The sequence below is a fragment of the Polyodon spathula genome, chromosome 10 (assembly GCF_017654505.1).
Source record: "Polyodon spathula isolate WHYD16114869_AA chromosome 10, ASM1765450v1, whole genome shotgun sequence".
Taxonomy (NCBI): domain Eukaryota; kingdom Metazoa; phylum Chordata; class Actinopteri; order Acipenseriformes; family Polyodontidae; genus Polyodon; species Polyodon spathula.
The window spans coordinates 20,470,166-20,497,066 of record NC_054543.1 but is presented as its reverse complement, the minus strand read 5'-3'; the positions used below and the strand labels follow the sequence as shown (position 1 = coordinate 20,497,066).

Sequence of the window (26,901 nt, the reverse complement as noted above, 5' to 3'; positions counted from 1 at the left end):
TATTATTTCTTTGAGCACCTGCGAGTGCATTTCCTGTTCACATACCAGCTGTGGTATTTCCGTGGTGCTGTCTATCATCGGTCGACAAGACTATTTTTTTTTTTTTTATAGATGAGGTAGATGCATCAACAATGGCACAGCATTTTGAAGGCCTGGCAGTGGTTAAGAGTTCATAGGAATATGGAAAGAGTTGAGTGGATTTTAGAGGAACCTTTGTTTTTTTATATTTTATTATCACTAGCCTTGTTAAGATCTCATGCATACAGCAGCAAGTTGATCAGGTCAGGGATACAACAACTAAAGCACCTCATTGATTTGCAGCTATGTTGCTGGATTAGCCCAGAGGCACTGGCAACAGCTATAGGAATGAATTTGGTCCAAGTAGCAGCAAAATTAATGAATCCAGTGAAAGAGGCTCTACCTAAAGAAGGGCTGGAGTGCTTAGAAGATTTATTATAGAAATCAGTCTTTTAAATGCAGCAGCTCCTTTTTTCCCCCACATTAAAAGTATCAGCAGATTTTATAGAGGGTCAGGATGTGTCTGGCCGTCTCCTAAATGCAGGGAGTCTAAATGAATTTCCTCTGCAATCGGTGGGTATGTGTGAAATCCTGACATCAGCAGCAGCTCAGACCCCCTCCCTGATACTCACTGGAAGAACAGGCTGGGGTTGGGGGTGGAAGAAAGTATTCAGCCAGCTTGGAGAACACTATAAGCCACCATTACCGAAGAGGGTGGGAGATTTGCAATGGAGAATACTCCATACTATAACTGCCACAAACTCATTTGTAAGCATCATAAATTCGGAGGTGTTGAATAAGTGTCCATTTTGTCCTAAAGGAGAGACTGTGTTTCGTTGTTTTATGTGCTGTAACAGGTTAAACTCAATGCTAAAATATTTGAAATATTTAGTTGAGGAACTGGGTTTTCAATTTACTGAGGTAAATTTTGTTTTTGATTTTAAATATTGTAAAAATCAGAAATACAGAGTGCAGCTCGTTATTTTTTTTTATTAGGGCAAGCAAAAATGGCACTGTTAAAAAGCAGGAAAGACAGGGTGAGAGGTTTAGCCAACCAAGATGCAGTAATGATTTTTAAAATGCTTGTTTTGTCAAGAATTAAACTAGTTTGTTTTTTATAAGAGATGCATAACTTGGAAATGTTTGAACTAATCTGTGAGAGGTGGGGGTACTGTGTAAAAAAATAAGATGGAAAGAAAAGTGTATTTTTTTTTTTTTTACTGGATATGGATTTGTGTAATAGTTTTGTAATTAATGTATTGCAAATGTATTTTGTGAAGATTTTTTAAATGTATTTTTAATAGTGAATAAGTCTTTCAAAAAGTTTGTATTTTTTCTGTTTTATATATATATATATATATATATATATATATATATATGTTTATATTTTTTGTAATGATCGCTATCATTCGGAGTGGCTTTTGCTAAAAAAAAAAAAAAGACATCAGAGGAGTTTTGTGTTACAATATTAAGTTATCGTTTTTTCTATAAATCTGTCTTTCCGTGCCTCTATCAACTTATGGGGAGAGGGGAGGACATGACTGCTTGTATTGTATCTACTTATCTAACTTTAGAGTCAGGTTTGTTTAAAATATCCGTTTGTCGTTGCTGTACAAACTAAGAATGCAACAAAATGGCTACATTTTCTTATTAATTAGAAAAAAAAAGATATGGGTTTTGTGCACTAGATAGGAAAAGGGGTGAAAAATAGGGGGGGGGGGGGTGAAATGTAGGGGAAACAGGACCTTTCGTTTTATATAACAGGCAAAAAAAAAAAAAAAAAAAACATTGGCTCATTTTTATTAACTGTCTTGTTTCCAAATAGTTTTGAACCTGTGTCAATCTTTGCTTGTGTTTTCTTTACAGATATTACCCATCCTATCCCTGACTTGACTGGCTATATCACCGAAGGACAAGTTTATGTTGACCGACAACTTCACAACAGACAGGTAAAGAAATAAACTTTTAATCAAAGGAGACACCCACCCAGGAGAGAGTCACATATAGCCATTGGTGCCGGGTTTGTACAATTTTTGGTGGTGCCCAAGGGTCAGGGGATAGATTTCCCTATAGTTGGGGTTAGGAGAAAAAATGAATTTAAAAGCTATGTTTTTAAACAACAAAAATGTCTCTTGGATAAAACATCTACTTTATGTGCAGTTATCACAGCTGTGTATTTACAATATCTAATTTGTGTGTGTATATATATTGTTAGTCTATGGATAAAGATGATGCCCCATTGAATATGAAAAAATATGCAACAATGTATCATGTATAAAGATATCATTCCCATCAAAATGTATGGAAAATTATCAGCTCACACATTGATGGTGCTGGGCCCACAGTCCAGAATATCAGTGGAGCATGGGCCCAGAACCCAACGCCTATGCATATGACACGATTTAAAAACTTCATGAATATTTTATTCTATGTACTTTTATCTTGATTAATTTGTGTTCATTCACTCCTTGTTTCCTTTGACAATAGGGAGCTAGTCCAGAACTTGTAACATACTAAAACATAATTTGATATGCACTTAATTGTACAATGAGGGTGTGCTATTAGTGTTTTACTTAACATTTTTATTTAATAATTTCATTTGCTATTAAGTTTTACAGAATTTCAATTTTAGCTTAAATTTCTATTTCAGTTTTAATGATGATTTCTATTTGTTTCATTAGTATCTGTTTCATAGATTTCACTTTATTGTCATTTGTCCATTTTTCTGTTTTTTTAAGTTTTTTTCCTGTTAATTATGAAGACCACAATGAAGTAAAAACAGTGCAGACATGATATACCGTAGTGTCTGTTATTCCAAATGTACAACATCTGCTTATCAAAATAGACAGTAGATTAAAGAACCACATACAGTGTCTCTGAAAAGTATTCACCCCCCTTGGACTTTTCCACATTTTATTCTGTTACAACATGGAATCAAAATCGATTTAATTAGGAAATGTTGCCAGATCAACACAAAAAAAAGTCCATAATGTTAAAGTGAAAAATAAAATCTACAAATTGTTCCAAATTAATTACAAATACAACACTGACAATAATTGCTTACATAAGTATTCACCCCCTTGAGTCAATCTTTGGTAGAGGCACCTTTGGCAGCAATTAAATCCATGAGTCTATTTGGATAAGTCTCTACCAGCTTTGCACATCTGGACACTGCAATTTTTGCCCATTCTTCTTTGCAAAATTGCTCAAGCTACATCAAGTTGGATGGGGACCTTTGGTGAGCAGCAATTTTCAACTCTTTCCACATATTCTCAATTGGATTGAGGTCCGGGTTTTGACTGGGCCACTCCAGGACATTGACCTTTTTGTTTTTAAGTCACTCCAGTGTGGCTTTGGCTGTATGTTTGGGGTCATTGTCCTGCTGGAAGATGAATCTTCTCCCAAGTCCCAGGTCTCTTGCAGACTTCATCAGGTTTTTCTCCAGGATTTCTCTGTACTTTGCTGCATCCATTGTGCCCTCTATTTTCACAAACTTTCCAGACCCTGATGCAGAGAAGCATCCCCATAACGTGATGCTGCCACGACCATGCTTCACAGTAGGGATGGTGTTATTAGGATGATGTGCGGTGTTAGGTTTGCGCCAAACATAGCGCTTATTTTTGAGGCCAAAAAGCTCTATTTTGGTCTCATCAGACCATAGAATCTTCTTACACTGGTCTCTGGTCTCAGAGTCTCCCACATGCCTTCTGGAAAACTCTAGCCGAGATTTGATGTGAGTTTTTTTTCAACAATGGCTTTCTTTTTGCCACTCTCCCATAAAGGCCAGTTTTGTGAAGCACCCAGGCTATTGTTGCCATATGCACAGTGTCTCCCAGCTCAGCCGTGGAAGACTGTAACTCCTTTAGAGTTGCCATAGGCCTCTTGGTGGCCTCCCTGACTAGTGCCCTTCTCGCCCAGATACTTCGTTTTTGAGGATAGCCTGTTCTAGACAGTGCCATATTCTCTCAATTTCTTAATAATGGACTTTACTGTGCTCTGGGGGATATTCAATGCCTTGGAAATGTTCTTATATCCTACCCCTGATTGGTGCTTTTGAAGAACCTTATTCCAGATGTGCTTTGAATGTTCCTTTGTCTTCATGCTGTTTTTGTTAGGAAATGTACTAACCAACTGTGGGACCTCCCAGAGACAGGTGTATTTAACCTGAAATCATGTGAAACACCTTAATTGCACAAAGGTGGACTCCATTCAACTAATTATGTGACTTCTAAAGACAATTTGTTGCACCAGAGCTTATTTAGGTCTGTCATAGCAAAAGGGGTGAATACTTATGCAATCAGTTATTTTCTGTTTTATGTTTGTAATTAATTTAGAACAATTTATAGATTTTATTTTTCACTTTGACATTATGGACTTTTTGTGTTGATCAGTGGCAAAAACTCCTAATTAAATCCATTTTGATTCCATGTTGTAACACAATAAAATGTGGAAAAGTCCAAGTGGGGGGGGGGGGGGGTGAATACTTTTGAGAGCCACTGTATTATTCCCATTTTTATCCCAATATTATTGTTTGTATTGTGTTTTTTGTTTTGGCCATTTTAAGTTAACCCTCCTATTATGTTCAGAATTTAGGTACATCTGTTATGTTTTGGGTCATTGACCCGATGCAATTTCAAACTAATTTAAACAGCCTTAAATTGATTAACTGTTTTTATTTGCAAAGGTTTTACTCTTTTCTGCTCTTTTAGTCCAAGAGCTGTAATAAAACTTCATTGACGGCCAACCTGGGAGCTCCTCATTTTGGAGTGTCTTTACGAGTGAGATGCTGTTGCAATACTGACAGTGAAAATTAGGCTCTGCCTTGTAGATATATATGTATTGTTGTTTTTTGTTTATAAATATCTCCAGACAGGTGCAGCTATTTCCAGAAATAATAATACAAATATAATAATAATAAAATAACAAAGTGAAGAAGTTTGTTTTATTCCTGCACACAAATCTACACAGATAAATGCCACGGGTCACAGTGACCTGAAACATCTTATTTGTATACATGACCTGTTCTAAAAAAATAAAAATCTCACAGGTTCTGTTTTCTGTGTATAGGTTCATGATCCCAACTAAAATATCATAAAATATTATACAAAAAATGAAAAGAAAAATAGCATTCAAGCTAATTGGAAACTAGAGTCGGATCAAATAGACCCGAAACCTAATAGGAGGGTTAAAGCTTCCATTTGAGTAGTCTAAATTGCCTTTCAGCTGCCGTAAATAGAATCATTTACTCCCTAATTTTATTTTTTAGTTTTAGTTTTGATTAACCCTTTGCCATCCGTTCATTCAGCACCTGTCAGACGTGTCAAGTCCAATTTATTTTCACACGTGTTGTTTAAAAGTAATTTTGTTAACAGTAAAACAGATTTAAAAGGCACTGCATAACAACAGGCCACTCAGTACTGCTTCAGCCCCGCCCACTCCTTGTTCACTGTATTTATCACGTATCTCTTCATAGTAGGGCATACTATAAATTATAAATCATCTCCAGATCACTTATTTTTATCACCAAACTCCTCAATTATCAATCTTTCAATCAATCAATCTTTATTTTATATAGCGCCTTTCAAAGTGGACCACCATCACAAAGCGCTTTATACATGATATACAGTAAAAATAAATAAATAAATAAATATTAATAATAACACTGTGTAACAAAACATTTTATTTTTTTTGTTCCTGGGTAGTAAATGTTATTTCCTAATTTCTTATGCCTCAAAAGTATAGAACATGGCTATTATTCCCCGCAAACTTTGCTTTTGTGACCAGGACAGTGATATTTCAAAATATCACTATTTCCAATGGGAAAATGGGCAAATATGTGTCTCTTGGTTCACATAAAGTCATAAAAAAACAACATATGAATCAAAGTTAACATGTATTTATACTAAAGTAATACAAAGATGTATACAAAGATGTAAATACAGTATAATTGTAAATCTCGAAAAACTACTCACTTCTAAATCTTTTGTAGTCATCTTTGTATTACTTTAGTATAAATACATGTTAATTTGGATTCATACGTTGTTTTTTTCTGACTTTATGTGAACGAAAAGACACACATTTTCCCATTGGAAATAGTGATATTTTGAAATATCACTGTCCTGGTCACAAAAGCAAAGTTTGTGGGGAATAATAGCCATGTTCTATACTTTTGAGGCATAAGTAATGCCTCATGATCATTTAGATATTGTGGAGATAGTCCATTCAGTGCTTTAAAAACTAGCAGTAGAATTTTAAAATCAATTCTGTAATGCACAGGAAGCCATTGCAGTGATGTCAACACAGGCGTAATGTGAGCCCTTTTGTTCTAGTTAGCATTCTAGCAGCAGCATTTTGCACTAGCTGTAGGCGTGACATAGAATGACTTGTAAATCCAGAAAAGAAAGCGTTACAGTAATCTAACCTAGAAAAAATAAAAGCATGTACAAATTTCTTTGCATCATCCAAGGACAAGAATGATCTAACTTTTGCAAAGTTTCTTAAATGATAGAAGGACGCTCTAGTAATGTGTTTTATATGTGGTTCAAAGGAAAGTGCAGAATCAAAAATAACCCCCAGGTTTTTCACTTGAGATTTTACATTTGATTTTAGCATACCTAGATCAATATTTGTCAAGTCCATCTGTTGATTAGAGCCTAAAAGTAAGACTTCTGTCTTATCGGAATTTAACTATAAGAAATTCTGAGACATCCAGCTTCTAATATCGGCTAGGCATTTGAAAAGGGCATTGATAGCTGTTGTGTCACCTGGTTTAACAGATATATAAATCTGTGCGTCATCTGCATTGCTGTGGAAATTCACCCCATGTTTACGAATAACCTCCCCGAGTGGCAGCATGTATAAAGAAAATAACATGGGACCAAGAATGGAACCCTGCGGAGCTCCACATGTAATATTAGCTAGTCCAGATGTAGATTCTCCTAAGGCAACAAAATACTGTCTATTCATTAAATAGGATATGAACCAATTTAGGACACTACCAGAAAGGCCCACCCATTCTCTAAGACGATTAATTAAAATCTTGTGATCCACAGTATCAAAAGCAGCACTCAGATCTAAAAGGATCAGTACAGATAAACAAGTAGAATCTGTACTAATACGTAGATCATTTACCACTTTGACAAGTGCAGTCTCAGTGCTATGGTTAGCGTGAAATCCTGATTGAAATTTCTCAAAGATGTTATTATTTCCAAGGAAACCTATTAATTTGTTTAAAAATGACTTTTTCAAGTACCTTTTCTAAAAAAGGAAGGTTTGTTATAGATCTAAAATTACTTTGAACTGAACTATCCAGATTCAATTTCTTAAGTAAAGGTTTGACTAAGGCAGTTTTTAAAGAAGAAGGAAACCTTCCTGATGACAAAGAGCTATAACTTAACTTATTAACTATATCAAGGACATCATTGGACAGCTTACTAAACACCTTCAAGAGACTGGTTGGTATAGGATCCAAAAGACACGTAGAGGATTTAATGTTCATAACTATTTTATAAGCCTTGTAAGTTAATCAGAGAAAAAAAATGTAATTCTGTTTCAATTGTTTTTGGTGGCAGACAGAGCTCAAAATCATTTTGTGGAATTTGATCCTTAATACCGAGTATTTTTCCATCAAAATAATTACGGAATTCTTCACATTTGATAGGTGAGGTCACAATGCAATATTCAGGTGAAGGAGATGGGTTTACTAATCTATCAGTAGTTGAGAAAAGGACTTTAGCATTGTTCTTATTTTCTGCAATAAGACTGGAGAAGTAAGCACTTCTTGATGACATTAATGCTGCATTATACTTTGATAGGGATTGCTTTAAAATATCGTAATATATTTGTAGTTTTGTATCTCTCCATTTACGCTTTGCGACAATTTCTTCTTATTTGATGTATATCATTATTCATCCACGGTGTCCTACGTTTTACAGAGACACTTTTAATTTTTACTGGAGCCACAGTATCGAGCAGTTTTTAGCTGATGGTTGTATCTGTCAACTAACTCATCAGTTGATAGAGAACTTGTTGAGATGTGTGGTGTCACAAAGACGGCCAGAGTGGGGAACGTCAGACCAGAAGCAGGAACCAGGAAATAAACGACAGAGGTGGAGTTTGGTGGAGCTGAGTGAATGGTCTCACTCAGCATTTAATAAATGAACACAGTCAGAAAATAAACGGTTGTAAGACAAACAAAAAACACAGGACACAGCATTGGTAGCCAAAATAAACAGACAAACAAAACGGACTAACACTAAACAAAACACGGTGAGCAGATGTTTTACTTCTTCTTCTTATTATTATTATTATTACCTCCATCTCCAATCCTGTTCTCCACTCACCGAACACACAACCCTGAGCGAGTGAAAACATGCAGCTTTTATGCAGCAGTACCGAGACTCGATTGCTAATCAGTCATTCAGTTGGAGTCGCAGTACAACTGCATGTGAATTAATAAAGTGCAATTCCCCGTGCTCATATATTATTACTTTTTACTTGCACGTGAAGTGCTGTGCAATCCTCGTGCCTAAATACAAATATACATTTTAAACACTCATTTTACACAGACATGTTTATATCCCGTGTACCAATGACTATACACCAACATTAACACACGACATAAAATACACACAGGGGTGGGCACTTTGCCACAGTGGACATAGACTAACTACTTCAGAAAACTTTTGAACAACTGCAGGATTTATAATGCACCTTTTAACAGAACTCACTACAGTCTTTTTACATTGATGCAGTGTAGCCTCAAATGAAATTAAGAATTGATCTGATAATGCAGGGTCTATAGTTGGGGACATGATCATTTCTAGTCCTCGAGATATGACTAAATCTAAAGTATGACCGTGTTTATGTGTAGGCCCTGTTACATGCTGAGTAAACTCAAAATAATCTAATAGACTTAAAGTCCATTGCTGTCGAATCAGATATAATATCAGTGTGCAAATTAAAATCTTCAAGTATAAGAATCCTGTCCTATTTAGTGGAAATTATAGACAGGAATTCTGAAAATTCTGGTAAGAAAGATTGTGTTGGTTTAGGTGGGTGATAGATATTTACCATAAGTACAGGGAGTCGACTATCAAGAAGAAGGATAAAGATTCAAAGGATAAAACTTCCCCAAAACTATTCTGTTTACAATTGTAGATATCAAGGAAAATGCTAGCTAGTCCACCTCCCCACCCTCCAGCACGTGCTTGCTGGATAAAAGTATAGCTGGAGGGTGAGGCTGCAATTAAAGAAGCATTATCATCCACACTATGCCATGTCTAAGTCAAAAATGTAGCGAGTGGGTGAGATCACTAATTAAAAGAGCTTTGTTAGATAGGGACCACACATTAAGTAGAGGTACATGTATTTTATTGCACTGAGATAAAGGAGTAGCTGTGTTTAAAGAAACTTTAATAAGATTATTGGAAATCAGCCCCTGAGTGTAGATAGATCTACCAGAACAATCCCTACAACTTGCAATAAGGATTTCAATTTTATTATTACCCTCATCAACAGCTACCTCACTATGGTCAGGTTGCTGAAATAAAGGGTTTTGTGTAATACTCTTCAGTGTACTCCCTGCTTGCATTTTAATACTAATTACATTTTCAGTACATGCACCCCGGGTAAAAGAAAACATTTCTATAACGGGGGACAGTTACTGTTTTTATAGGATACACTGATTGTTTAATCTGCTTAGATAACTGAGACCCAAACAATGGTCCACTAAGTCACAGATTGTTTACAATAATATCCTATGTTTTCTGTTAATCTTCGTAGTTCTTTCCAATTTGGATGGAGACCATCTTTTTTAAAGAACCCCAGCGTCTCCCAAAAACTATCCCAATTATCGATAAAACCCAGTTTCTCAGATGTACACCATTTGGATAACCAACTATTTAGGGTAAATAGTCGATTAAATGTTTCACATCCTCTGTTAGTAACAGGTAAAGGTCCAGAGAAAATTACGTTCTGACATAATGGCTTAGCCTTTTGATACAGTGAAATGTATTTTTTCTTTAGAATCTCGGATTCTCTGAATCTCATATCATGTGTTCCAGCATGAATGATTAGTGTGGAAATCTGATTGTGATTTTCAGCTGTCTTATTCAGGTTGGCCTCAATATCAGAGACCGGGTAAGCAACATACTGCCACCTCCTGAGAATTTCTAAGGGTTACGTTGGCATTTCTAATAGTAGAATCTCCCACTGTGAGCATCTTGTTGTTAGGTGTGTCACAGTTCTCGTGTTGGCAAAGAGTTTGAAATCTTTTTCTAACTTCATCTGAAACATCCTCTAAGAGTGACTCATTTTTTCTGGAGGCAGTTTGTTCCTGGGTGACTAGGGGCCCATTCCCTCCAGTTTCCTCTGAACTGTCAGAATCCAGATCAATATCTAGTAAGGGCTGGTACTGATTGGACACAGCAAGTTCTGGAGATGTTGCCCCTGTGCGGCGTGCACGTCCTTTCTTTATGTTTTGGCCAACAGTCACCCATCTATCTCTGTCTGGTTGGAATCTCTCTTCCTTACTAGTGGCGTGCACGCAATCTTTATGTAGGGCGTGTTTATTAAGTCTGCAAATTCTGCTAAATCTTTATTGCAGTACATGTCAGCCAATTACTTCTCAAGGCCACTTATCCTGGATTCCAGGTGTTCTATTAGTTGACATAATTTACAAACAAAATCCCCTTGGAAATCTTCCTTTAAAAAGTCCATCATTGTGCAAACAATACACTGCAATGGCCACATTTTTTACAGTTTTGTTTTCCTTAGCCACTCAGTTGGAATATTAAACTATAGGTTATGTTATTATTAGAAATTAACCCATTAATAAAACAAAAAAACAATTAAAATGCACAACAAACAGTAGTAGTAAAATAATAAAATTAGTGTATATAATAAAACAGTCAGTGAGTAGTTGTAATGGTGAATTGCAGGCCTCTGCAAGCCAGAGCTTTCATGCCACCTGAAGCTGAAGGATCCTGGAAATAGAGGGGTGGATGGAAGTGGATTATGTTGCACTCCAGGGATTCTGTTGTGTTTGGATAAATAAATGATGTTATCCAAGTCATTATTTTATTACTATAACATCTCAAAAAGCTTGGCAAATGTCTGTGATGTTCTTTGAGCGCTTGCTGCGGAAGCAGCTATCTTGTTTGTTTAATGTCCATGTAATTTCTGGGGTGATGGCACTATGCATATTGCTCAGATCTGCCTCCTTTTTTTCAGCTTCTATCGGCCTCATTCGGCCATTGAAAGCTTTTCTCGACTTCCTCCGGAGAAAAAACAACTAGGGGACCTGTGCTTGACGTCTTTTTTATGATGTCGGAAAAGCTTTCTTTTTTTAAGATTGCACCTGACGTTTTACCAATTCTGTCACACGTTACTTCTACATGAATTTTCATGTGTTACACAACATTTCCCTTTATATATATATATATATATATATATATATATATATATATATATATATATATGGCTGGAGGGGCTGGAGATACAGTACTGAGTGTCCTTTTGCGATTTAAGTGCCTTTTAAACCTGTTTTACTCTGAAAAAAAAATATTTTAAACAGCGCGTGTAAAATAAACAGCACGTGTGAAAATAAATTGGACCTGACGCACCTGACAAGCGCTGAATAAATGGACTGCAAAGGGTTAAACAAGGAGGGCGATTAAACTGTGTAACAATTTATTTTTATTTTTTTTTGGTTCCTGGGTAGTAAGTGTTATTTCCTAATTGATTATGCCTCAAAAGTATAGAAAATGGCTATTATTCCCCACAAACTTTGCTTTTGTGACCAGGACAGTGATATTTTGAAATTTACCTATTTTCCAGAACATTCCAGATAGATTCAGTGCTGAGTAAACTTGGAGTAACTTCTAGAACTTTCCAGTAATATAAATAGTAGTATAAATACAGGGGCCTTAAGCCCACCAGTTCAGTTTAGTTCCAGCTGCCTAAGTGGATACATATCTGCATTTTTCTGAGATGGCATCAAGAGGCTGCAAGCATCCGGCAGATGCATTTTGCTATGTCTGCGGCCAATTTATCAAGACAAGAGCGAAAAAGTACTCCGTGGAAGCATCTGCTAAGATGTGTGAGGCCTACAAGGCATATTTCGGCATGCCTGTCGGGGATCAAGACAAACCCTGGGCACCTCATTTCACCTGCGAGCACTGCAAAAAAAACTCTGGAAGGTAAGATGGACAATTGTTGCTCGGAATTTTATGTTATAAAATTTGTTAAAATTTTTTAAATTGTAAAAGTTTTTAATTTTAAAATGTTTTACAATTTTCAATGTTATTGAAAAAATATATCATATATGAAAAATGTTGCGAGAATCTCTTACACATTAGTCATGGGTGAAATAAATGTATTTTTGTAGGATGGTACAGAGGGGAAAAGAGAGCCATGAAGTTCGCTATCCCAAGAATTTGGCGGGAACCCACTGACCACTCAAGCAACTGCTACTTCTGCATGGTGGACCCTTCCAAACGTCGGACTGTCAAGGATGCACCTGCTATCATGTATCCGGACCTTCCTTCATCCATCGCCCCGGTGCCACACTGCCATGAGCTCCCCGTACCCACTCCTCCGGAGAGAGAGCAGCTGTCTTTAGAAGAGAGCAGCAAGTCAGAGAGCGAGGAAGACGTTGTAGATCCAGATGACAATTTCAGAGGTGGAGCTGAGGAGAGAAACCCATACTACCCCAACCAAAAAGACCTCAATGACTTGATTAGAGATCTTGGTCTTACCAAGTTCAATGCCGAACTTTTGACGTCTAGGCTCAAGCAGTGGAACTTGTTGGATGAAAGTGTGCAAGTCGCAGATCAGAGGAAGCGTCACCAACCTTTTTCCAGCTTCTTCACCTGTCAAGATGGGCTCTGCTTCTGCCACAATGTGACCAGTCTGTTTGAGGCAATCGGAATCGCCTGTAACCAGAATGAGTGGCGCCTCTTCATTGACAGCTCATCCAGGAGCCTCAAAGCCGTGCTGCTCCATAATGGTAACAAGTACCCGTCTCTTCCCCTGGCTCACTCGGTGCACCTCAAAGAGGATTACAACAGCATCAAGACCTTGCTGTACGGCTGAGAGGTCATAGGAGACTTCAAAATGGTGGCATTCCTGATGGGTCTCCAAGGCGGTTTTACCAAGTTTCCCTGCTATCTTTGCCTTTGGGACAGCAGGGACACCAATGCGCACTACCACAGGCGGGACTGGCCACAGCGGACCGAGTTCTCTGTGGGGAGGAATAACGTCAAGTGGGAGCCACTGGTGGACCCCCGGAAGGTGCTGATGCCACCACTGCACATCAAATTGGGCCTTATGAAACAATTTGTCAGAGCTGTAGATAAGGAGACGGCAGCCTTCAAGTACCTTCAGGACTTCTTCCCTAAGCTGTCTGAGGCAAAGGTCAAAGCCGGTGTCTTTGTCGGACCACAGGTAAAGAAGATCCTGGAGTGCAATGAATTCTCCAAGAAGCTCACTAGTAAGGAGAAAGCGGCTTGGAACAGCTTTGTTGCAGTGGTTCGGGGCTTCCTGGGCAATCACAAGGCCGAAAACTGTGGAGCTGGTTGAGACTCTGGTGAAGAACTATGGCACAATGGGCTGTAGGATGTCCCTCAAAGTCAATATCCTTGATGCTCATATTGATAAATTCAAGGAGAACATGAGAGCATGGACATGGGAGCTCAGAGGAGCAAGGCGAGTGCTTCCACCAGGATATACTGGACTTTGAACGCCGCTACCAAGGACAGTATAACGAGAACATGATGGGAGACTACATCTGGGGGCTGATTCGTGAAAGTGATTTACAGGATAATCGTAAATCTCGAAAAACTACTCCCTTCTAAATCTTTTGTAGACATTTTTGTATTACTTTAGTATAAATGCATGTTAATTTGGATTCATATGTTGTTTTTGTCTGACTTTATGTGAACGAAAAGACACATTCGCCCGTTTTCTCATTGGAAATAGGTACATTTCAAAATATCACTGTCCTGGTCACAGAAGCAAAGGTTGTGGGGAATAATAGCCATTTTCTATACTTTTGAGGCATAAGCAATTAGGAAATAACACTGACTACCCAGGAACAAAAATTATGTTACATAGTGTTATATGAGGGCGAATTTTATTTAATAATACTATGCTTTACAAACGCTGCGGTATTTTATTACACGATTTAAGGCATTTTAGCTATAACACACTGTATTGTGATTCAATGTGTATATTTTGTAACAACTGCTAATAAAATAATAATAATATGTGATGTGTAGAATGACTTTCATTAGTATTTCAGAACTCGACAGGAGTATATAATATGTTCTTTCACAATGACTTTGATTTTATTACAAAGCCCAGACTAAATTGCTGGCTGTATTGGATTGATTTCAATGTGCTGCATAAACTGCCGGTCTGGCGATTGAAGAAGCAAGTGCTTAGAACTTATTAATTTTTACAATTCTGCAGCTGAAACACCGTATGGGTATTTCATTCAAATATTTAGTAACACTTAAGAACGGACATGCACGAGATATTAACATACACTGAGATATTTAAATTTGAAGTGCAAAAGCCATTCAAAAAGCAGCTATGGCGGTGCTAGTGTTAAAACGCAGAAAATATTTTTTAATACAACAAATGTGTTTTTGTTTTAAATCGGTACATTTTTTCTTAGTGAATATTTGCAAAGATTTGGATCAGGGACTGTAAAGGTTTTTGTGGGCACTGGGCAGGGGACCTCCAGTGGGCCCCCCTTCACCCCCAAATCAAAAATCTGAATTGTTTTTCCTACCCGTATTCCTGAAGAGACAAGTCGCAGTGAAGCTGGGAGAGTGACAAGCATGTGGTTTCAACTGAGAGACTGTTGTGATTGAGTACAAATTGAGAAGCTATGGCTGCTGTGATTGGGCACAGAGTTTTGAAGCAGGAATGGAGAGGAGGTGAGAGAGTAGACAGCATTTACCAGACAGGGAGAATATATGATACAATTACAGTTAATTTTTACCTCAGTCTAATATGTTGAATTGTTGTGGTGACATTTTTTATAATAGTCTACTAGATAGATATAATATACGTATATTATTGTAGTTTTCAGTATTATACAATATTGTTTCTCAAGAAAATATTTTAGGACACTGTGACAAAGTGCCCGGCCCTGTGTGTATTTTCTGTTATATGTTGCGTGTGGTGTGTTAAATGTTGGTGTATAGTCATTGGTACACGTGATATAAATGGGTCTGTGTAACACGAGTGTTTAAAATGTATATTTGTATTTAGGCACGAGGATTGCACAGCACTTCACGTGCAAGTAAAATGTAATATGTGAGCACGGTAATTGCACTTTATTAATTCACATGCAGTTGTAACGCGACTCCAGTTGAATGATTGATTAACAGTCGAGTCTTGGTACAGCTGCATAAAAGCAGCATGTTTTCACATACTCGGGGTTGTGTGTTTGGTGAGTGGAGAACGGGATAGGAGACGGAGGTAATGAGAATAAATAATAAATTAATAATCGTTAAAGAAGCTCACCGTGTTTTGTTTAGTGATAGTCCCTTTTGTTTTGGCAAATGTGCCGTGTCCTTGTGTTTTTGTTTGTTACCACCGTTTATTTTCTGTTCTGTTTATTAAATGCTGATCGAAAGCATTCGCTCAGCTTCACCAAACTCCACATCTCTCTCTGTTTATTTTCCTGTTTCTGGTGGAACGTCACCCACTCCGGCCGTCTTTGTGACACGTGGTGTCAGAACCGGGACTACCAGCACCTCCTAGACGAGCAGGAACTGCAGTTTTTGGGCCGAAAAAAAAAAAAAGTTTTTTTTTTTTTTTGTTGTGTGGGGGGAAAGAAAAAAAGAAAGTGTTTTTGGATTACAAAAATAAATAAATAAAATAAAGAAAGAAATGAGGAGAAGCAGGAGAGGAAAGCAGCAGTAACGATTGCAGGAGGAGGAAGAGGAGGAACTAGAGCCCAGGAGGGAGGAAACAGAGCCTTTCCCGTCATCTGAGGAGATGCTGGACCGGCTATCGGACCCGGAGTGGAGCAGGGAGGACCTCCCACTGGTTGTTGACCTGCTGTGGGCCAGAGATGGGGAACGTTGGGAATGCTGGGAACAACACTTCTACCCAGTGCCCTTCGTGAACCCGGCAGCCGTGGTGATTAACTACTTGGCTGCCGATATGGGACTGCCCCAGCAAGTTGCATTCCAAGTGGTAGGAGCCACACCTACCTGCAACCTCAATGGGCTAAAGGGAGACGACATACAGCTCCAATCTCCACCAGCAGAGGAAGATTGCCTGCTTGTTTCGCCTCCAGAGCCAGAGGGAGAGGAGCCATCTCCAGCGCCAGAGGAAGAGGAGCCGTTGCTGCCGTCTCCAGCGCCAGAGGGAGAGGTCCCACTGCTGTCTCCAGAGCAGGAGGGAGAGACACACCAGTCCCCTGCAAGTGAGGGAGAGCCGCACCAGTCCCCTATAACAAGGGTAGACTACACGCCACTCCCACCTCCGCAACCAGGAGACTACAGGCCGCTCCCACCTCTGTCGCCAGGAAACTACACGCCTCCAACACCTCCACCGGCAGGAGCAGAGCAGCAGGGAGCTGCCTCCACCGGCAGGAGCAGAGCAGCAGGAGCTGCCTCCACCGGCAGGAGCAGAGCAGCAGGAGCTGCCTCCCCCAGCAGGAGCAGAGCAGCAGGAGCTGCCTCTACCCCCGCCACCTCCACCGGCAGGAGCAGAGCAGCAGGAGCTGCTTCTGCCTCTACCACCAGCAGAGGATGAATGCCTTCTGGTATCACTTCCCCCACCATCACGAGGCGAGTAGCTGGAGCTGCCTCTGCCTCCATCATCATCAGGGGGAGACGAGCAGGAGCTGTCTCTCCCTTCACCAGAAGGACCAGGACTAGATGCTGGCGGACCTCATCAGCCCTTTTATAGGCTGCTGTGGGAAGCACGGGGAAGAACCGCCCGGCCGCAGTGGCCGAGAAGAGGGCCAACACCCGCACCCCAGCTTGTCCTGACTCCCTGCCTGGCTTCGCCCAAGGATGCCTGCCTCGCTTCGCCCAAGGATGCCTGCCTCGCTTCGCCCAAGGATGCCTGCCTCGCTTCGCCCAAGTATGCCTGCCTCTCTTCGCCTGGGGTTGCCGGACGCTCCGCATCGCCTGGGTTTGCCCGCCGCTCTGCATTGCCTAGGGTTGTGACTGTTGTGATTGAGTACAAATTGAGAAGCTATGGCTGCTGTGATTGGGCACAGAGTTTTGAAGCAGGGATGGAGAGGAGGTGAGAGAGTAGACAGCATTTACCAGACAGGGAGAATATATGATACAATTACAGTTAATTTTTACCTCAGTCTAATATGTTGAATTGTTGTGGTGACATTTTTTATAATAGTCTACTAGATAGATATAATATACGTATATTATTGTAGTTTTCAATATTATACAATATTGTTTCTCAAGAAAATATTTTAGGACACTGTGACAAAGTGCCCGGCCCTGTGTGTATTTTCTGTTATATGTTGCGTGTGGTGTGTTAAATGTTGGTGTATAGTCACTGGTACGCGGGATATAAATGGGTCTGTGTAACACAAGTGTTTAAAATGTATGTTTGTATTTAGGCACAAGGATTGCACAGCACTTCTCGTGCAAGTAAAATGTAATATGTGAGCACGGGGAATTGCACTTTATCAATTCAGGTGCAGTTGTACCGTGACTCTAATTGAATGATTGATTAGAGGTCGTCTCAGTACAGCTGCATAAAAGCAGCATGTTTTCACATACTTGGGGTTGTGTGTTTGGTGAGTGGAGAACGGGATAGGAGACGGAGGTAATGAGAATAAATAATAAATTAATAATCGTTAAAGAAGCTCACCGTGTTTTGTTTAGCGATAGTCCGTTTTGTTTATCTCTTTTTTTTTTTTGGAGAATGTGCCGTGTCCTTGTGTTTTTGTTTGTTACCACCGTTTATTTTCTGTTCTGTTTATTTATTAAATGCATTCGTTCAGCTTCCCCATTCCTCTTTGTGACAGACACATTACATACAGTAAATAACAATCAGTTTTTGTATACTTAAAGAAGTTTTAACATTTAAATAAGGGAATGCTATTTTCTTTTAACACAGTTGCATGATGATTATTATTACTGTATATATAAAATATAAAATAAGGTACTGCATATAAACGTCTTAAGTGTACAGAAAAAGATTGGTGTGTCCTAAAAGTTGTAAGAAATATAGCAATAAAATCTAATGAATACCTGTAGTGCACTTTCTTTTTACTTTAGTCTACCGGGAACACAAAATAAATCATGTTGCTGCAATTTACACATTACTGTACACTGTGAAAATAATAGTAAAATTATTTTTAATTGACACTAAATGATTCTAGCGCATTTTCATTTTTACTGTAGCCTACTTAGTACACAATTAACAGAAAACAGGACCCACATAGAACATTTGACAGTGTGTTTAGTTTTTTTTTTTTTTTATTTTTTTATTTTTATTTTAAGTCTTTTCATTACATTTGACATCCAGGTTTGTTTCTTTTGATTTGGAGGTTCCAGAGTTTCAGCAGGTTTCGTTTTTGATGGTTTAAAATCATATAATTATAATTGGCGTTTAGGTGTTATGGTAATAATAGACGTTATGATAATGGTGCTTGAGAAAACGCTTGTGAAATGAAAGTGATGATTGTTGTAAAGTAAATGTGCTAATTTTAAAAGAGAAGAGGTGGAACTAAGGCAACAGGATGCAAGCAGGAAAAGTGAAAAGAAAAAGGGAAGATCTGAGAAGTTTCTAGCCCTAAAGGCAGCTGGCACACAAGTAGTACATTTAGTTATGTCTGCAATTTCATTTCTGTATGTGTGTGGGCTCACCTCTGGTATCGGGGCCCCGGGCGGTTGCCCGTGTTGCCCGGGAGCTGATGCCGGTCCTGATTTGGAATAATTAAACCCATAAGAAAGTAGTAACCCTATACATTGCAGTGTTCTGTAGTCTATACTGTGCTACATGTATTTCATAACATTTCAGTACTGTACAGCAAACTCACTTGCAGATCAACTGCGTATACTTTTGTTTCTCAAATCATATTAAACTGGGTAGAAATCAATCGTCTGATAACTGTGATTGAAATTAACGTGAAAGTCATGTTAATTGGGCAGAATCTTTTGGATCCTTTTAAGACCCAACCTGACAACGTTCTGAGATCAATCAGCTACTAGGAAACAGGCAGGTTTCTTATGTTCTTAACTAGCCGATATAGAGTGCTGAATTTGGTGCAATGGTCTGAAAAAAGTGTCTGGCAGTAACAGCTATACAGAAAATTGCTCCTGGTGTACTCCAGGGTGGTCCTTTTTTGCTTCTGAATACATTTCAAGCAAAGTTTGGGTGTTTTGATTGTCTTTAAATTATTAAAGCAGAAAACTAAATGCTTCAAGTCATTTGTCTAAAAAAATTAAAAAACGCTCATACTGCACATCTATGTTTCTTTGTCTGAATGCTTCATGTGTTCCCACAGTATCAAAACATGTGCTGTCTATTAACAAGAAAACAACCCTTTCTCTTTCAGATTTATCCTCCCATTAACGTTCTGCCCTCGCTGTCTCGGTTGATGAAATCCGCTATTGGAGAGGGGATGACTCGTAAAGATCATGCTGATGTGTCCAACCAGCTGGTAAGACACTTTATTAATACCACTTCTCTTAAAATGCAATATGGATCTCACAGCCATGCTTTATTTGCCCTTCCATTATTGAGTAATAAAACAATGGCTGACATTTTAGGGTTCTAACTCATAAAGGGAAAATAAAAAACAAAGTGAATGTCAAACAATATATATTTTACAGATTTGTTATTTTAAGAGTTTTTTTTTTTAAAGAAAACATAGTTGAATATCAAATAAATGCAGTATTCACATGTAAATTATTAGTTTTTTTTTTTTATAGTATATACAGAAAGTACAGTTGTAGTCAAACGTTTACATAACCCAATGTAAATTTATAATCTCTAGAAATTTTTCAAAAACAAAGAATTCAAGGAAAAATCTTTTGTAGCAAAATTTTGCTTTTGTGGATGAGGAAATGAAAGAAATAATGTCTACAATTATTTATTTCAGTATTTTTTTTTTTTTTGCAAAACTCCAAAAATGCTATTTTAAAAGTATTTATACCCTGACAAGGAAAGTGAAATTAATATCTAGCTGACCTTTAGCAATACTAACCTCTTTTAAATTATTAGGATATTTGTCAATGAGCTTTTGGAATGATTCTTTAGTGATTTTTGAAATTATAAATTTTCCATTGGGGTAGGTAAACTTGTGATTACAGCTGTATTCGTCAATGTCATTGAAATGATACAGGCCCTTTTGTAAGTGCAAGTCAAGAGGTTGGAGGCTATGTGTTTCACAACATAGTCTGTACTGAGATGGTACATGGAGGGCAGTCAATCCCCATATCGTATAATGCAGAGTTTGGTTTTATTAATTCAGGTTTTAGATATGATTGACCCCTGGCTATTTTACAGACTTGGATATCTTTGCCACTGCCACCCTTATGTCAGGCTGTGTTTTTTCTGGTCAGAAACTAGACTCGAAGTGGATTTACTATATGCTTTAAGTCAGACTGTGTTTTCTCCCCCACAGTATGCCTGCTATGCTATTGGCAAAGACGTCCAATCAATGAAGGCAGTGGTGGGTGAGGAGGCTCTCACTTCAGAGGATCTTTTGTACCTGGAATTTCTACAGAAGTTCGAAAAGAATTTCATCGCTCAGGGTAAGATGCGTCTCTCAGCTTATTTTAAAATGTAAAAGGACAAGGGTCAAAAATATGAAATATTTACTATGGAAATTGTCACCTTTAATGGAACTACCATAGTGTATATTTGCAGAAAGTAATGTGTCTATTTCCACATGTGTATTGAATCCTATGTAGGCCTATTTGTGCAATTCTGCTCATTTTACTTAGCATTTTTTGTTGAATTTTAATCAGTAATATGTTTAAATATTCATCGCATCTCATAATGTTAAACAGATACTGAAGACTGAATTTGGCACTCACGTACTTCATTAGTAAATGTTTTACTTTTGACCGTTGGAGGGTTAATGAAGTTTTGTATGGAAGAAACTGTTCTAAACTGTTAAGTATGGGTGCAATCGGCAACTTAATTTCCAAATAAAAAAGGACTTGAGTTAATAACTGAAAAAAAATATGCATGCGTCCACATCAGATGTCCCTTTTACTTTAACTTTATAATACAAAAAAAAACAAAAAAAAACAAACTATATTTTAACAGAAGTCATTTCTATCTCAGGTTGTAAATTACTGTTAACATTTTATGTCCAAAGCAAAAAATTTTAATTAATCTCACAAATCCTGACTAATTTAACTACCGTACTAAAATCAGCTTCTTTTTACATAATATGGACATATAATTCAAATACAACATGCTTTGAAACAAAAGGTAATCAGTAGATTTAATATATATATATATAATAAAAAAAAAAAAACATATTCCCTTAATTTTACTATAAGAAAACATGCCTACAATAGGCCTACTTCTGATTTTGCTTATCCAATGCCAATGTAGAGGCCTAATGTGTGTATCCTAGCAACGCGCTGATGTTGCTTATCTACCGTACTATCATTAAAGGAAGTCACTCTCACACACTTAAGGTTTTAATGCAAACTGACAACAGGAGACTTCAAACTGGGCTGTAATTTTGATGCATCAATTCACCAAGCTCTGGAAATTTAAGAACAGATGATCAATAATCGATGCATAAATTTAATAGTTGTACCACTATTGTTAAGTAAACCAACAATCTGGAACGGTTTCATTAACCCTTAGTGGGGTTTATTCAGCGCTTGTCAGGCACGTCAGGTTCAATTTATTTTCACACGTGCTGTTTAAATCTTTTTTTTTTTTCCAGAGTAAAACAGGTTTAAAAGGCACTGAATTGAAAAAGGACACTCAGTACTGCATCTCCAGCCAAGCCCCACCCCTTGTTCACTGTATACTGATAAATCCTCTCCTGATCACTCACTTATCACCAAACTCCTCCGCGATCAAAGTCATTATTTTATTACTATAACATCTCAAAAATCTTTGCAAATGTTTGTGATATTCTTTGAGTGCTGGATACGGAAGCAGCTATATCCTTTGTTTGTGTCCATGTTATCTCTGTGGTGCAGGGGCTATCAGATACACCCCTTTTTTTCCAGCTTCATATGGCTGCTATTGGTCACACTCGGCCATTGAAAGGTTTTCTTTGCTTTTTCCGGAAAAAAAAAAAAAATGACTAGAGACCTGTGCTTTCGTCTTTTTGATGATGTCAGACAGGAAAGGGAAAATGTGGACTGCAAAGAGTTAATATATAGCGGATGCACCATGAATGTTCATAAAGTACTGTAGTTATTTCACTAATGAAGATACAGTAGCAATATAACACAGATGAGCATCCGAAGTGCGTTGTGTATGGCTGTGAAATGACCACGCACTCTATGAACATTCATGGAGTATTCTGTTTATATTACAAGGATAATTGTGGAAAAGAATATGTTTAAATAACTGGTTTCCAAGGGACTACTTTCCTTGCATCAAGCTCTGCATTTGCTTAACAATGCAGTGTAATTCGGAAAACTGCAATTGACTTAGTCATCCTGGTGTTGGATTTGAATGAATACTAGATTCTAAAATGAGATCCGGGGGAAAAAAAAAACAGTGCCCTAGGTTCTAGCAATTCACCACAATATTTGTTTTAAAAATAATTTGTGCAATTTCAACTTGTAAACAAAGGTATGTATATATGTCTATTAACATGTACTACTTTTGTTACTCACAGGTCCATATGACAACAGAACTGTATACGAAACCTTGGATATTGGGTGGCAGCTGCTTCGAATTTTCCCCAAAGAGATGCTGAAGAGAATCCCACAAAGCACTGTGGCTGAGTTTTACCCAAGGGAATCGTCTGCTCGCCATTAAAACAAAACGGAAAGATGTTGATAGAGAACTTCCCATTTATGTCATTGTAATTTTAGGTGATAGACCTTTGCGTTTTCAATGGTATACTTCCATATGACCTCTCTCCGATAACTTTACTGTTTTGAAGTGTAGTGGTACTAAGTTTGAAATAGTATTGTATCTGTTTTTTTAAGTGTATCTTTTACCTTTTGAATAGCATTGAAATTAGCAGACAATGGGGAATAGTGCACACTAGGAATTGAATAAGGTTTAATAATAATGCCAACATGCAATTCACCACATAAACAATGTGTAGAAATTATCATTTGTTAAACAAGATCAAAGTAATAGAGAATAATGGCTTCTTTTTTTATATAATAAACTACATTTAGCATACTGGGGATTTTCTTGCACCCGGTCAACTGTACGTATTAACACATTATAAATTATATTGTATTAAAAGAACGCAATAATTTAGTCTCAAATTTAGTGTTATTTAATTATTTCAACACAGCAGATCATGGAAAGATTCCAAACAGACCAGCAGTTCTACTATACTTATACTTAAGAATAAATAAAAATGGACCAAGATAATACCTATAAGACATGCACACTATTAAATTGGTCTTTCTGTAAAGTCGATTAGTGCTGAAATGTACTTTTATCCACTGAATGGCTTTTTATTTATGAACAAAAGTACAGCAGTAAAACACCCTTTTATTATAACTAAAGCCCCATGTTCTACAGTGCCGAAATTGATTAAAAAAGCAAAAAAAAAAAAAAAAAAAAACACTTATGGGAGGCGCAATAAACATAAATAATCAGCATGTGCTATGGCCGATAGTAATTCTGTTGACCTTGTTTAACGCATTGAATGAATACCTGCAGATCTCATTGATAACTGACTTAAAGAGCATTAAAAAAGGTATCTCTTATTTGAGAATTGTTGTCTGTTCATAGTGGTGATATGTTTGCTGCATTGCTATTAACCCTTATTCATATCCATACTTAATCTTTGGATGTCAGATGCTACTGAAAGATAACAACTGTATGTATACAATGTTTACAATCTCTGTGTTGTGCAAAAGTTCAAATAGAAAGCTCTTAAAGTCATTCCTGTTTGTCCTGATTGTTCAACCATGCCCTGTTGGGATAAGCCACAGCTGGATTAATTTTTAAGCTCTGGGGAATCTCCACTTCTACACGAGATAAGCTCCTGGGTTTGATGGGAGTCTATAAACACATGCACTGTTGAAGAGAAAAAAGTGAACATCTATTAGAAATCCAACTACAAGGCTTTAATATTATCAATTTTACCCAGTGTTTTATAACCATACTGTAAAATAAAGCAAGTTTAGAAACATCTCAGCACCCACGTCTTCCATTTACACTTCTCTTCAACCATGGAGTTGCTTATGGTTGGATGCAACCGCTTAGACTTATACATGAAACCAAAGGAGTAACTGCATTTTGACAGAAAACACTGTGAACACAAGAATAAGCCTGGAACCTGTTTGCACAAGAATACAGTTGGATTAAGGGCAAGTTAAAAATCAGAGAGAAATACAGTAATGTTAATGCTGGGATGATACCGGGTCAAAATATTCAGATATCATTTGAACGAGGGGTGTCACTGGTATAATTTATATTTTCTGGGTAGAGAATAGGATTGTTTAGGATTTTAGTGTATGACTCCTGCAGTAAAATTATCAATTCAATAGTATATCAAACCCGGTTAATGGGAGTCAAAGGGAACAAGCGCCTGCTATTATACATGTAACACCCCATTCACACTTGCTGAGCTGGCCTCGGGCCGCCTCAAAATTTCCGTTCACAGTTGAGGTTTTAGGGGGCCTAAGTGCGTTCACATATATGGCTGAAAAGGAAGGCTAAATTGCGGGGACATGCTTGTTGGGAATGTAAACAGTGACGTAAACACCGCATTCCCGGAAGTCAACATAAGAGATTGAGCTGGGAAATTTGCAGATGTAAATATGGTAATCTAATTTTTTGAAACACTGTTGGTATTGTACTTATTGCATAAGATACGATAAATGCATGTGTTGACATTGCAGTTGGTTACTGTGGAAAGAAGCAATCGTGTTTGATTATGCGAAAATGCAGCAAACAAGGACGTGTACATTACATTAGTCACAATACTGATTATTATATTAATAGTGACTGAATATGCAACATCGTATACATTATCAATATTGAGATTTATAATCTTAGCTACAATTTGAAATGTGTGTGTGTGTGTGTGTATATATGTGTGTATATATATATATATATATATATATATATATATATATATATATATATATATATATATATATATATATACACACACACACATTTCAAATTTCAAAAACACACACAAGTTTTATTGTTTTAATGAAAGCTGTACGATGAAGAAATACTTACCATTTATGATTGACCCAGCATCATCATCATCAAAGTGTCGGTGTATTCCATGCATTCCTCATTGCTATTTAACAGGCTGGAGATCGCCGTAGGTTCCATAAAATCCAGGATCCGTGGTGGGTTTATTTCTGGCCTGCTGCTCAGTATTTCCGAGAGTTGTCGGACAAACTTGCAGGTTTTCACCAGAGAACACTGACATAAAGGAAATAGCTGCTTCTGCATCCAGCGCTCAAAGACCACGGACAGATCACAGACATTTGCAGAGCTTTGTGAGATGTTATAGTAATAAAATAATGACTTGGATCGCATTATTGAGGAGTTTGGTAATAAAACGAGTGATCAGGAGAGTACGTATATAAAGAGGTATGTGCAAAATACAGCGAACAAGGGGTGGGGCTTGGCTGGAGATGCAGGACTGTCCTTTTGCAATTCAATACATTTTAAACCTGTTTTACTCAGGAAAAAAAAATTTAAAACAGCACGTGTGAAAATAAATTAGACCTGACACGCCAGACAAGTGCAGAATAAATGTACCGCTTAAAGGTTCATTTCTGCATCGTCCCAGCTGCTACCCCTTAAAACCGACATTGTTTTGATCTACTATGCTCGACCTAGTAGGGGAGTGGATTGAGGTACGTCACTGCACTGATGAGTTAAGGCCGCATTGGAACTTTAGGCCACATCAAAAAGCTGGTCTAAATTTCACCCGGCCCTGGACTGGCCTAAACCCCAACTGTGAACGGGGTGTAAGTACAGTATTGAAATATTCCTATAGCATCATTTACATCGTTTTTGTCGCTCAGTCCTTTGAAGTGATATTAAAATGTTTTGACTGTAACTGTAATGGGAAATTGCGTAAAAAACATTTATTAAACTACTGTAGGATATGATGTTTAACTGCAGCAGTCAAGTGTACACCAAAATACGACACAATCATAAGAACATAAGAAAGTTTACAAACGAGAGGAGGCCATTTGGCCCATCTTGGTAATTTAGTTGTTAGTAGCTTATTGATCCCAGCATCTCATCAAGCACCTTCTTGAAGGATCCCAGGGTGGCAGCTTCAACAACATTACTGGGGAGTTGGTTCCAGACTCTCACAATTCTCTGCATAAAAAAGTGCCTCCTATTTTCTGTTCTGAATGCCCCTTTAGATAATCTTTATTTGTGACCCCTGGTCCTTGTTTCTTTTTTCAGTTCGAAAAAGTTCCTTGGATTGACATTGTCAATACTTTTTAGAATTTTGAATACTTGAATCAGATCGCCGTGTAGTCTTTTGTTCAAGACTGAATAGATTTTCATAGATTCCTTCTTCAATTTCAGTATGTCCCATATGGTATTTATAATGCACATTTTTATTGCCTGTGTGCAGGACCTTACACTGTTCTGTATTAAATGTCATTTGCTATGTGTCTGTCCAGGTCTGAATGCTGCCTGGATCATTTTGAATGACCTTTGCTGCTGCAACAGTGTTTTCCACTCCTTATATTTTTGTGTCATCTGCAA

The 26,901-nt window shown here is 37.7% G+C and overlaps 1 protein-coding gene and 1 long non-coding RNA gene across 2 annotated transcripts in view; one reads left to right on the top strand and one right to left on the bottom strand.

The window, feature by feature from the left end:
• LOC121321915 (V-type proton ATPase subunit B, brain isoform-like) overlaps positions 1-24,084 on the top strand; it is a 91,692-nt gene extending 67,608 nt beyond the window's left edge. Inside the window, exons 11-14 of the mRNA XM_041261305.1 lie at positions 1,885-1,967; positions 19,580-19,684; positions 20,651-20,780; positions 22,850-24,084. Of these exons, the coding sequence (XP_041117239.1) occupies positions 1,885-1,967; positions 19,580-19,684; positions 20,651-20,780; positions 22,850-22,992 (461 nt within the window). The 3' untranslated portion in view covers positions 22,993-24,084. The remainder of the gene's footprint in view (positions 1-1,884; positions 1,968-19,579; positions 19,685-20,650; positions 20,781-22,849) is intronic.
• LOC121321916 lies at positions 23,056-25,546 on the bottom strand. Its single transcript, XR_005950988.1, has 2 exons — positions 25,396-25,546; positions 23,056-24,219 (listed from the first exon to the last, which is right to left on the bottom strand). It is a non-coding gene; the product is annotated as an uncharacterized LOC121321916 (long non-coding RNA).
• Between the last annotated feature and the right edge of the window lie 1,355 nt (positions 25,547-26,901).